This window comes from Cetorhinus maximus, chromosome 23, assembly GCF_964194155.1.
Source record: "Cetorhinus maximus chromosome 23, sCetMax3.hap1.1, whole genome shotgun sequence".
Classification (NCBI taxonomy): Eukaryota; Metazoa; Chordata; class Chondrichthyes; order Lamniformes; family Cetorhinidae; genus Cetorhinus; species Cetorhinus maximus.
The window spans coordinates 25,909,234-25,922,035 of NC_135901.1; the positions used below are offsets into that span (position 1 = coordinate 25,909,234).

The window sequence follows — 12,802 nt, forward strand, 5'->3', positions numbered from 1 at the left end:
GGGGGCAGGACTGCAGGACCAAAGGGGCGCGGCTGGCCCACCAGCCAATTGGAGTGAATGAGGGGCGAGGCTGAATCAGGATCTCCCTCATTGGCTGAAACTCTTCATCATGTTGAAAGCTGGTTTGCCTCAAACTCCTGGAGAAAACTGGACCTTTGTGTTGAGATAAAAACAAAAAACTGCGGATGCTGGAAATCCAAAACAAAAACAGAAATACCTGGAAAAACTCAGCAGGTCTGGCAGCATCGGCGGAGAAGAGTACAGTTGACGTTTCGAGTCCTCATGACCCTGTTCTGTTGAAGGGTCATGAGGACTCGAAACGTCAACTTTGTTCTTCTCCGCCGATGCTGCCAGACCTGCTGAGTTTTTCCAGGTATTTCTGTTTCTGTTTTTGTTTTGGACCTTTCTGTTTGTGGCTTTAAACAGATGAAACCCTGTGGGTGTGGAGCAAATATTTCAACATTTGTTACTGAAATGTGGGAACGTGGTGAAACAAGCCACAAACTTAAAGGAATAACTGGACAGACAGGGAATGTCACCATTAGAACAAGGGGAGTCCTTGGTTTCAATAAATGAACTGGCAGAAGGGTCAGGACAGCTCAGGGAGAAGGTTAATATTGTCATCATTCAGAACAACACAGAATGTAAAGTAAAAGCTGATCTCAAAGACAATTTGTTGTAACGTGTTTGGAGGGGATGTGCTGAACCAGGTTTAAAGAGGTTAAACATGTTTTCTATATTGCACAATCACATTCAAAGCTTCAAAGGTGAGACATGAAAGCCCTCGACATTAATCTTGACAAGTGGGAAGCTGACTGATGATTGATGCAATTGGAAACACCAGCTGTGGGCAGGAGTTCACCACCACAGCGACATGTGGTTTCAGAAACTCCAACACAGACAAACAAGGTGTCAGCAGAGATCATCCCGCAACACAAGTAAGGAAAACCTTCATACGAGGCACTTTTGCCTTTATAGAATCTGCTTGTTCAGCCATCAGATGAAGTGCAGCAGATCGTCTCATCTGTTCTCATTAAAGTTCTGAGGCTGCAATCCCATCATCTCTCGCAGATGGACAGATGCTAAACATATGGGACAATCACATTAAAATCTGGAACTCAGATGGGGATAAAGATTGGTGTTAGGTGGGAAGGTCTGGATCAATGTCTTACTCCAGGAAGCTTTAAAATCAGAATGACAGCATTTCAGAAATTATTCCTGTGATATCAGTGATCCCATTCCTATCTGTTACTAAGACCGATGGAAGTATTTAGTGGAGACAGTAGCATGCTGGAGGATAATGTACACAAGGGTTTTCTGAACTGAGGATAATAGTGAGGGGAAAGGAAGGGATCTTGAAAAAAAAAAGACTCTTCATGTTGCTACAAAGGACATGGGACCTTCCACTTGGTTTGACACAACACACACACACAAACCCACATGGATACACTTCCTATCGATCAGGTGGACCAGGTTATGCCTCACACCGCTAACCCGACTACTGACTAAGACTGGCGATAAAGTATCAGTGTCTGTAAGGACCAAAAAGTTATAGAAATTCAAGTAATCATTATGCTCCAGGGACTCAAAGCAGTTTTGACTACCTAATTCCAGCACTTTCTCTGAACCTTAATCTATAATGGACAACATATTGAACTGACACAATGGCAAAAAGTTAAGCCACCAACAGACATTAGGTGGTCTATGACCACTCTGGTGATCAGCCCTGGTGGGAGATTTTAGACAATACAGAACATCTTTGCATAATTGCAGCCCCTACTTTCCTATTGGTAATATGGATAATTCCCCTTATATTGATGGCCTCGGTGAAGGTCAGGCCACAGAGCAGAATGGATGAAAAGATGGCTCCAAACTCCCTGTAAATCTAACCTTTTGATTTCGGTTTTGTAGCCATCTTTCCATCCATCTGCTGCCTGGCCCTTCACTCCACACAGCCTGATCTTGGTCACCTTGTACACACTGTTATGGATAACAAGCGGGTTACAAAACAGAAAACAGAGAAGAGGTTAAGCAAAGTGACTCAGACTGGTAAAAGGTGGGAACTGATGTTCCACAGGGAGCAATGCTGGAACCACTGTTATTCAAATTTATACAAACGATTTGGACTCAGAAATCAGAAACCCAATTTTAAAATTTGGGAGCAGAATTACAGTAAATCACAGATAAGAATTCCCAGTTAACAAAACTTTGTTGTACAGTTCATTAAATCTTTAATTCAGTAGCAGAGTGAACAAATGACATGAGGAAGTGATGAACTGATTTATTTATGAATTAATTGATTACCAAATTGGGAAGTACAGTTAATACTGGAGGAAGACTGCAACAAAATCCTGGGATCTAACACACACACATCAATATAGCCGGGAATTCTTGGAAACATGGTGTAGGTCCTTCTTCATCTGGAGATCAAATGTCTGTTGTATAATTGTCCCAGGAGTTAAAAGGATCCTGTGAATTCCTCCTTGTGTTATTTTAAGACAGACGTTACACTATTTATTTTTAGCTACGTTTTACTATGTTAAAGGTGCTATGTCAATACAAGTTATTGTTGACATTGGCTTAAAGTAGTGGACTCAGGACTGTCACCAATAAATCTTAAAAACTTCACAGAATAATCACCACGGTCATTTTTAAACTGGAGACTTATTCCTGCCATTTCAGTTTCAGTCAGGAACAGAGCACAGTTTTACACCAATCTCTGATTTAACAGCATGTTTCCAGACTGCCTGACTCAGGTTCTACAACCAACAGTTGTAAAGGAGCCTTCTGCTCTCTGCCTAGCAGCTTTGAAACACGATGGTTACAAAACAGAAATCAGAGGGTTAGATTTCCAGGGAGTTTGTATCTTTCCATCCATTTTTCTATGTGGCCTTGGACTCCACAGCCTGACCTTGGTCATCGTTAGTCTGTACGTACTGCACAGAAGTGGCTGTGACACATTTCTCACATCTCAGGATTAATCCACATGTGGGTTTTGCTGTCAGTGAAGAAATATGAGAAAGACCAAAGTGTCATTTGTCCCTCTCAGTATGACCCTAAAGGACTGCATCCAGGCTGAAGTTCTGTTCCTGCCATATGATCCTCCCCCAGATTGTCCTTTCTGAGCTCCAGCCAGGTGATGTTAAACACTCAGGTAGGAAAGACAAAATTGTACAACAATGTGTGAAAAATAAAGTTTGACATGCTATGTGACATTTATCCAGAATATTAAACAGCAGCCCATTGATATGGTTTATCAACTTATATACGAACATACGAATTAGGAGCAGGAGTAGGCCACTCGGCCCCTCGGGCTTGTTCCGCCATTCAATAAGATCATGGCTGATCTGATTGTAATCTCAACTACACATTCCTGCCGACCCTGACAACCTTTCACCCCCTTGCTTATCAAGAATCTATCTACCTCTGCCTTAAATATAATCAAAGATTCTGTCTCAACTGCCTTTTGAGGAAGAGAATTCCAAAGTCTCACAACCCTACGAGAGAAAAAATAACTCCTCATCTCTGACTTAAATGGGCGACCCCTTAAACAGTGGCCCCTAGTTCAAGATTCTCTCAGAAGAGAAAACATCCTTTCCACATCCACCTTGACAAGACCCCTCAATGTGTTTCAATCAAGTTACCTCTTTCCTCCAATCTTTCCTCATAAGACAACCCGCCCATTCCTGGTATTGATCAATTAAACCTTCGCTGAACTGCTTCCAATGCATTTACATCTTTCCTTAAATAAGGAGACCAGTACTACACATAGTACTCCAGATGTGGGCTCACCAAGTGCCCTGTATAACTGAAGCATAACCTCCCTACTTTTGTATTCAATTTCCCTTGCAATGAATGATAACATTCTTTCAGCTTTACTAATTATTTGCTGTACCTGCACACTAACCTTTTGTGATTCATGCACTAGGACACCCAGATCCCTCTGAATCTCAGAGCTCTGCAATCTCTCACCATTTAAATAATATGCTTCTTTTTTATTCGTCCTGCCAACGTGGACAATGTCACATTTTCCCACATTATACTCCATTTGCCAGCTTTTTGCCCACTCACCTAACCTATTTGTATCTTTTTGTAGCCTTCTTATGTCATCTTCACAATTTACTTTCCTACCTATGTGTCATCAGCAAATTTAGCAATCACACCATTGGTTCCTTCATCCAAATCATTTATATAAATTATAAAGAGCTGAGGTCCCCGCACCGATCCTTGTGGCACACCACTCATCACATCCTGCTAATCAGAAAAAGACCCATTTATGCCTACTCTCTGTTTCCTGTTAGCTAGCTAATCATCTATTCATGTCAATATGTTACCCCCTACACCATGAGATTTCATTTTCCACAATAACCTTTAATGAGGCACCTTATCAAATGCCTTCTGGAAATATAGGTACAGTACATCCACCAGTTCCCCTTTATCCACAGCACCTATTACTTCTTCAAAGAGCCCCAATAAATTGGTTAAGCATGATTTCCCTCTCACAAAACCTTGTTGACTCTGCCTGATTAAACTTGAAGTTATCTAAGTGCCCTGTAATAATGCTTCTAACATTTTCCCTATGACAGATGTTAAGCTAACTGGCCTATAGTTTCCTGCTCTCTGTCTCCCTCCCTTTTTGAATAAGAGTTACATTTCCTATTTTCCTATCTGATTTTCCTATCCTTCCCCGAATCTAGCGAATTTTGGAAAATTAAAACCAATGCATCAACTATCTCACTAGCCACTTCTTTTAAGACCCAAGGATGAAATCCATCAGGACAGGGGGACTTATCAGCCCACAGCTCCAACAATTTGCTCAGTACCACTTCCCTGGTGATTGTAATTTTCTTGAGCTCCTCCCTCCCTTCCAATTCCTGATTTATAGCCATTCCTGGCATGTTACTTGTATCCTCCACAGTGAAGACGATGCAAAATATCTGTTCAATTCATCTGCCATCTCCTTATTTTCCATTATTAACTCCCCAGATTCACTTTCTATAGGAGCAACCCTCACTTTGTTAACTCTTTTCATTTTTAAATATCAATATTTACTTTCACTATCTGTCTTTATATTTCTACCTCGCTTTCTCTCGTACTCGACTTTTTCTTTCTTTATTAATCTTTCAATCATTCTTTGCTTTTTTTAAATTCTATCCAGTCTTCTGAGCTGCTAAACATCTTTGCACAATTATATTTCTGCAGAAACAAACTCCAGCTGTCAGAATGAAAGAATTCAATCCTGAACAGGATTAAAAGCAACAGTAACCACAGATTTCAATCCCCATAGTCACTTGTGAACTCGCTGATGTGTCAGCAGGGTGGATGACTGAGTGAATCCCTTCCCACACACGGAGCAGGTGAATGGCCTCTCCCCAGTGTGAACTCGCTGGTGTGTCAGCAGATCCTTTTTACTTTTAAATGTCTTCTCACACTCAGAACATTTAAAAGGTCTCTGATCAGTATGAACAAGTTGATGTGTCAGAAGGTGGGATGACCGAATGAATCCCTTTCCACACATGGAACATGTGAATGGCCTCTCGCCAGTGTGAACTCGCTGATGCGTCAACAGGTCAGATGAATTGGTGTATCCCTTCCCGCACATGGAGCAGGTGAATGGCCTCTCCCCAGTGTGAATTCGCTGGTGTGTCAGTAGTTTGGATGGTCGATTAAATCCCTTGCCACAGATAAAGCAGGTGTATGGACTTTCCCCAGTGTGAATTCTCTGGTGATTCAGAAGTCTGGATAATCGATTAAATCCCTCTCCACACAAGGAACAGATGAACGGACTCTTCCTCGTGTGAATGCGCTGGTGTGTCAGCAGGTAGGATGACTGAGTGAATCCCTTCCCACACACGGAGCAGGTGAACGGCCTCTCTCCACTGTGAGTTTGCTGGTGCCTCTGAAAGTTTGATGAATGACCAATTGCCTTCCCACACACGGAGCAGATGACTGAACTCTGCTCAGTGTGAATGTGCTTGTGTCTCATCAGGTTGGATGAATTAGTGAATCCCTTCCCACACACGGAGCAGGTGAATGGCCTCTCCCCAGTGTGGCTGCGTTGATGAATTTCCAGTTTTGATGGGGAACCAAATCCCTTCCCACAGTCCCCACATTTCCACGGTTTCTCCATGGTGCCGGTGTCCTTGTGGCTGTCCATGTTGGATGGTCAGACCAAACCTCGTACACAGTTTATCCCCGCTGTGAATGATTAGATGTTTTTTCAGGCTGTGCAATTGGTTAAAACATTTCTCCTCCTACATTAAAGGTTCAATGATATCCAGCACCTGATGTATTGAGTGAATCTGTCAGATTTTGACGTGATTTTTGGTTTGAGTTTCCTGTCAGCAAATCTTCCTGTTCACTTCCTTGAACTGCTGTAGTCCATGTGGTGTCGGCGCTGTTAGGAAGGGAGTTCCAGGATTTCGACCCAGCGACAATGAAGGAACCGCAATATATTCCCAAGTCTGATTTATGATGGAAAAAAGGTTATTGATAAAGCAGCTGAAGATGGTTGGGCCCAGGATACTGTCCTGAGGAATTCCTGCAGCGATGTCCTGGGTTTGAGGTAACAAAGAATAAAAAAAACCTGATAAATGTTAAATTGTGTTGTTGATAAAAGAGATACTCATTTAATTTTTCAGAGATGACTGATTCCCCAGGGGTTCACTCTGACTCCCCTGACTGACTGACTCAGGGTCCAGTCCTCAATCCCCCCGACTGGTGACTGAAGTCGCTGCTCCCTTTGCTCCTCCGGCCTCTGAGCTCCTCTTGCTGTTGTTTCCCAGGACAGTCAATGCTCGCTCTCCAACATGACCCTGTCAGATGGAGTTCAGGGGCTCAGAGGGAGAAAGGAAAATGTGGCGGTGAATCTGAGTTGGGAAAAACAAGGAGAGAAACAGGATTCAATGGAGAAACTGAGCGGGGGGCGAGCACAGCCTCAGGAACAGCGAGTGCGGCTCTCAGAGGCCGAATGAGAGCGGCCCGGCGGCCGCGCGGTGATCTCCCCTGGCTGGGGGTCGGGTTTCCACCGAGTCCGACTCACAACAAAGGAGCCACCCAGAATGCCCCGCGGCTGGCCCTGGGGAGCATGCGCACTCTCAGCGCCTGGGGAAAGGTGCGTGTTGAATAGAGCGGTTTTTGGAGCGCGATGGATTGTGGGAATCTCGGCCGCCATTAGCATAAGATTCAAACAATGGTTCCCCCAGAGAAAGAGGACAACTGGCCTGTCTTATCTGCGAGAATCACTTAGCTAATCACACTCTCCCGCCTTTTCTCCATAACCCTGCAACTGATTATTGATACAGGGCCTAGATTAATATAAACTGAAATAGGGTCTAGTGTAGGGATGACTGAGACAGGGCCCAGATTAATCTCAACTGAGACAGGGTCTCGTGCAGTGATTACTGATGCAGCAGGAAGAGTAAAATAATCCAAGACCGGACCTAGTGCAGTAATGAAAAGGATGGTGCCTAATGGAATATTAAGCAAGACATGGTCTGACTCTAGTGCCATAATAACTAAGATATATTGTGATATGGCCCACTGTAATGTAACAGACAGAGGCCCAAATTACAGTGGCACAGTCGACTGCAGTAGCTGCTTTGACAGGGCCTAGTGTAGTGCAAATAGTGGCCTGGTCTTATGTGGCAATAACTGAGACATGGCCAAGGTAAGTTAAAAGCAAAACAGGGGCGAGTGCATTATAAACAGGGACAGGATCTAGTGCGGTAATCAGTACACCGGGTCTACTGTACTATAAACCAGGACAGGGTCTAGTACAGTTCAAAATAATATTAAGAAATATTTGCATTTATATAGCTCATATCATGATCACCACATGTGTCAAAACACTTTACACCTAATTGAGTACTTTCAAATTGTTAGTAATGTTACTAGTACAGGGCCTCGTGTAATACAGGTGGATATAATTAGAGACATGGTCAAATAACTGAGACAGGGTCTAATGAAACATAAACAGAAACATGGTCTAGTTTGTAACAACTGAGACAGCATCAAGGGCACAAATAACAGAGTCATGTACAATATAAATAGAGACATGGTCAAGTCTGGTGATAATCAGAGAGGATCGACTGCAGTAATGTCTTGAATATAGCTTCAAATAGTAATCAAAACCTATTCATGCCTAATCAGGCTTCAGGTGATTGATAGTTAACTGTCACACAGTCAGGTGAGTCAGCTGCCTTAGCAACCTTTTAACTAGACTACTGAACTCAGAGAAAGTAAAGAGAAAGACTTGCCAGTTCAATTCCTACTGTGCAGCAAATTGCCAAGACCCACACTCACTCTCGCTGTGTCTCACTCAGGATGAGGTCTCTCCCCTGCTCGTGTGCTTCTAATAGTCCCTTTCTTAAATAGAGATAAGGTGAGCTGAGATGAGTCACACTAGTTAAGCTTCAAATAGTAATTCAGGCCCTAATCAGGGACAGTCAGCATGGCTTTGTCAGAGGGAAGTCATGCCTAACAAATTTGATTGAACGTTTTGAGGAGATGACCAGGTGTGTAGATGAGGGTAGTGCAGTTTATGTAGTTTATATAGATTTCAGTAAAGCCTTTGACAAGGTCCCACATGGGAGACTTATAAAGAAGGCAAATGCACATGGGATACAGGGTAATTTGATAAGGTGGATTCAAAATGGGCTTAGTTGTGGGAGACAGAGGATGATGACAGAAGGTTGCTTTCCTCACTGGAAGCCAGTGTCCAGTGGCATACCACAGGGATCTGTGCTGGGTCCCCTATTATTCGTCATTTATATAAATGACATAGATGACTACATGGGGGATAGGATTAGTAAGTTTGCGGATGACACAAAGCTTGGCCGGGTGATTAACAGTGAGGTTGAGTGTCTTGGGCTACAGGAAGATATAGACAGGATGGGCAGATAAGTGGCAGATGGAATTTAACCCTGAAAAGTGTGAGGTGATACACTTTGGAAGGAGTAATTTAACAAGAAGGCCACAGCTGGAGTACTGTGTGCAGTTCTGGTTGCCACATTATAGGAAGGATGTGATTGCACTGGAGAGGGTGTGGAGGAGATTCACCAGGATGTTGCCTGGGATGAAACATTTAAGTTATGAAGAGAGGTTGGACAGACTTGGGTTGTTTTCATTGGAGCAGAGAAGACTGAGGGGTGACCTGATCAAGGTGCACAAGATTATGAGGGGCATGGAGGGGGTGGATAGGAAGCAGCTATTCCACTTAGTTGAAGGGTCAGTCACGAGGGGACATAAGTTCAAGGTGAGGGGCAGGAGGTTTAGGGGGGATGTGAGGAAAAACTTTTTTACCCAGAGGGTGGTGATGGTCTGGAATGCACTGCCTGGGTGGGTGGTGGAGGCGGGTAGCCTCACATCCTTTAAAAAGCACCTGGATGAGCACTTGGCACGTCATAACATTCAAGACTATGGGCCAAGTGCTGGAAAATGGGATTAGGTAGGTCAGGTGTTTCTCACGAGTCAGTACAGACTCGATGGGCCGAATGGCCTCTTCTGCACTGTGTGATTCTATTAGGACACCCTTCAACATTCTTTTCTCAGAAGTGAAGAGACCTAGCCTGTCAATCCTTTCTTCATAGGAAGGATGTGAATGCACTGGAGGGGGTGCAGAAGAGATTCACCAGGATGTTGCCTGGGATGAAACATTCAAGTTATGAAGAGAGGTTGGATAGACTTGGGTTGTTTTCGTTGGAGTAGAGAAGGCTGAGGGGCGACCTGATCGAGGTGTACAAGATTATGAGGGGCATGGACAGGGTGGATAGGGAGCATCTGTTCCCCTTAGTTGAAGGGTCAGTCACAAGGGGGCATAAGTTCAAGGTGAGGGGCAGGAGGTTTCGGGTGGATGTGAGACAAAACTTTTTTACCCAGAGGGTGGTGACGGTCTTGAATGCACTGCCTGGGAGGCTGGTTGCCTCACATCCTTTAAAAAGTAGCTGCATGAGCATTTGGTACATCATAATATTCAAGGCTATGGGCCAAGTGCTGGTAAATGGGATTAGGTAGGTAGGTAGGTCAGGTGTGTCGGTGCAGACTCGATGGGCCGTAGGGCATCTTCTGCACTGTGATTCTGATTCATATGTATTTCAGTAGTCATCCTCGTAAATCTTCTCTGCTCCCTTGCCAGTGTCTCTCTATCCTTTTTTATAAAATGGTGACCAGATTACACTCTTTATTCTCAAGTGTGGCCTAACCAAGGTTCCAGACAGCTTTAGCAGAACCTCCCAACTTTCCAATTCCATTCCTTGCGAAATAAAACCTAGTACTTGGTTTTCTCTTTTTATGGTCTTGCTCTGATTGCTGTATTTATACTTGGAGATCTCTTTGTTCCTCTACCCCACCCAGACTCAGACCTTCCAAGTAATAAGTGACCTGCTTATTCTTCTGACCAAAATCTGCTACCTCACATTTATCTGTGTTTAATTTCATTTGCCCCATTCTCCCCACCTCTGATCTAACAAGCTGCAGCTACACTGGAGATATTTATATTTAACTTGTTCACTATATTTGTGATGACTCTGCTCAAACCGTAACCAGAAGGATATCTGTGCATTGCTCTGAGTGTGAGCACAAGGCTGTGTCACTATCACACACAGATACCGTTTCCTTGGTTCACATCGCCATACAAAGACCAGCTCTTTACACATCCCCTTTCTACACAATTGCAGCAGACATCAGCAACGATGTGAGGCTCATTAATATTCACCCACATTTCATAACAGCAAAGGTTCCACTGGGACAAAGGTTCAGGCATTTTCCATTACAGGCAAAACACAGAGAAAAGAAAGACTTGCATTTATGTAGCACCTTTCACCACCTCAGGGTGTCCCAAAGTGCTTTACATCAGGGAAATCCTTTTGAAGTGCAGTCACTGTTGTAATTTAGGAAACACATCACAATCAATTTGCACATAGCAAGCTCCCACAAACAGCAATATGATAATGACCAGATCATCTGTGTTTGTCACATTGGCTGAGGGATGAATATTGGCTGGGACATCAGGAATAACTCCCCTGCTCTTCTTCAACATAGAGACCAGTGGATCTTTTACATCCTCCCGAGCAGCCAGATGGGGGCCTTGGTAATATTCTCAGTTGAAAGACAGCATCTCTGACAGTGAGGCACCCCCTCAGTACTGCACTGGAGAGTCAACCTCAGTTTTAGTGCTGAGTGGCTGAAGTGGAACTTGACCCCACAACCTTCTGCTTGAGAGATCAGAGTGTTACCCACTGAGCCACGGCTGACCCAGCAATACAGCCGCACACTGGCACCTTAACATTGTCTCATCAGCCACAGTGTTTCATTAAATACATTTACTGAGTGGATTTCAATTTAAGCCAGGTTTGCAGACGTGATGCTCCATTCACACATTGAAGGTGAGAGAGATGCTGTGGGACACACACCAAATTCAGGAGCTGAAACTGATTAACAGGTTGAGTTCTGTGTTTAGTGATCCCGAGTCTCTTACAGATGCCTTCCCTGGATCCCAAGGCTAAGAAAGACACTCTGGAAGTATGGGGAGCTGGGACTTTTCCATGAGAGTAACTGAAGGTAGGAGAACTTAAATACTCTAGAGGTAGAAAGGAGAAAAGGTTCAGTCCTGGACATAATTCTCAGCAGCAAAATCAAGAAAATCCAACTTTGCCAGTGACCTGTGAACTCGCTGGTGTCTCAGTAGGTGGTGTGAACAAGTAAATCCCTTCCCACACTCGGAGTAGGTGAACGGCCTCTCCCCAGTGTGAATTCGCTGGTGTAAAGTGAGTTGAGATGATTTCCTGAACTCAGTCCTGCACTGATGGCACCTGAACGGTCTTTTCTCAGTATGAATGCGTTGATGGTACATCAGTTCTCCTGAGGTTTAAAGCACTTCCCGCAGTCAGAGCATTTAAAAGGTCTCTCCTCAGTATGAATGCGCTGGTGTCTCAGCAGGTGGGATGACTGAGTGAATCTCTTCCCACACTCGGAGCAGAGGAACGTCCTCTCCCCCCACTGTGAACTCACCGGTGTCTCAGCAGGTTGGCTAACAGAGTGAATCCCTTCCCACACTCAGAGCAGGTGAATGGCCTCTCCCCAGTGTGAGTGCGTTGGTGTCTCACTAGATCAGATGACCGAGTGAATCTCTTCCCACACTCGGCGCAGAGGAATGACCTCTCCCCAAAGTGAGTGCGCTGGTGTTTCACCAGATCAGATGAATGCATAAATGTTTTCCCACACTCGGAGCAGAGGAACGGCCTCTCCCCAGTGTGAATACGCTGGTGTCTCAGCAGGTCATTGCTTCTTGTAAAGGTCTTCTCACATTCAGAACATTTAAAAGTTCTCTTATTAGAGTGAACATGTTGGTGTTCAGTGTATTGGGCGGATTCAGGAACTCTCTTGTCATACGTGGAATAGATGAACGGCCACTCCCCAGTGTGACCTCGCTGAGGTCTCACCAGTTGGGATAACCGTGTGAATCCCTGCCCGCACTCAGAGCAGGTGAACGGTCTCTCCCCTGTGTGAATTTGCTGGTGTGTCAGAAGGTGGAATGATCAAGTAAATGTCTTCCCACAGTCAGAGCAGGTGAACGGCCTCTCCCCGGTGTGAACCCGTTGGTGTGCCAGGAGGTTGGATGACCGAGTGAATCCATTCCCACACACAGAGCAGATGAAGGGTCTCTCCCCTTTGTGAACACCCTCGTGCTTCAGAAGTTGAATGGGTGAAGCTCTCCCCACACACAGAGCAAGTGAATGGCCTGTCGCTGGTGTGAGTGCGCTGGTGTCTCAGCAGTTCACTGTGTCTTTTAAAGGTCTTCTCA

At 44.5% G+C, this 12,802-nt stretch overlaps 4 protein-coding genes across 4 annotated transcripts in view; 2 read left to right on the top strand and 2 right to left on the bottom strand.

The window, feature by feature from the left end:
- LOC144697912 (uncharacterized) overlaps positions 1 to 12,802 on the bottom strand; it is a 294,824-nt gene that overhangs the window by 125,614 nt on the left and 156,408 nt on the right.
- LOC144697327 (uncharacterized) overlaps positions 1 to 12,802 on the top strand; it is a 174,774-nt gene that overhangs the window by 101,484 nt on the left and 60,488 nt on the right. The window lies entirely within an intron of this gene.
- Positions 1 to 12,802, top strand: part of LOC144697913 (uncharacterized) — a 60,368-nt gene that overhangs the window by 19,013 nt on the left and 28,553 nt on the right. The gene's annotated exons all lie outside the window — the stretch shown is intronic.
- On the bottom strand, positions 5,233 to 6,800 carry LOC144697111 (uncharacterized). Its single transcript, XM_078568934.1, has one exon. The coding sequence runs from the start codon at positions 6,155 to 6,157 to the stop codon at positions 5,288 to 5,290; it is 870 nt and encodes a 289-aa protein (XP_078425060.1). The 5' UTR covers positions 6,158 to 6,800; the 3' UTR covers positions 5,233 to 5,287.

Coding starts and splice junctions, on each gene's coding strand:
- LOC144697111 (XM_078568934.1), bottom strand. CDS start 6,157: ATGGACAGCCACAAGGACACCGGCACCATGGAGAAACCGTGGAAATGT.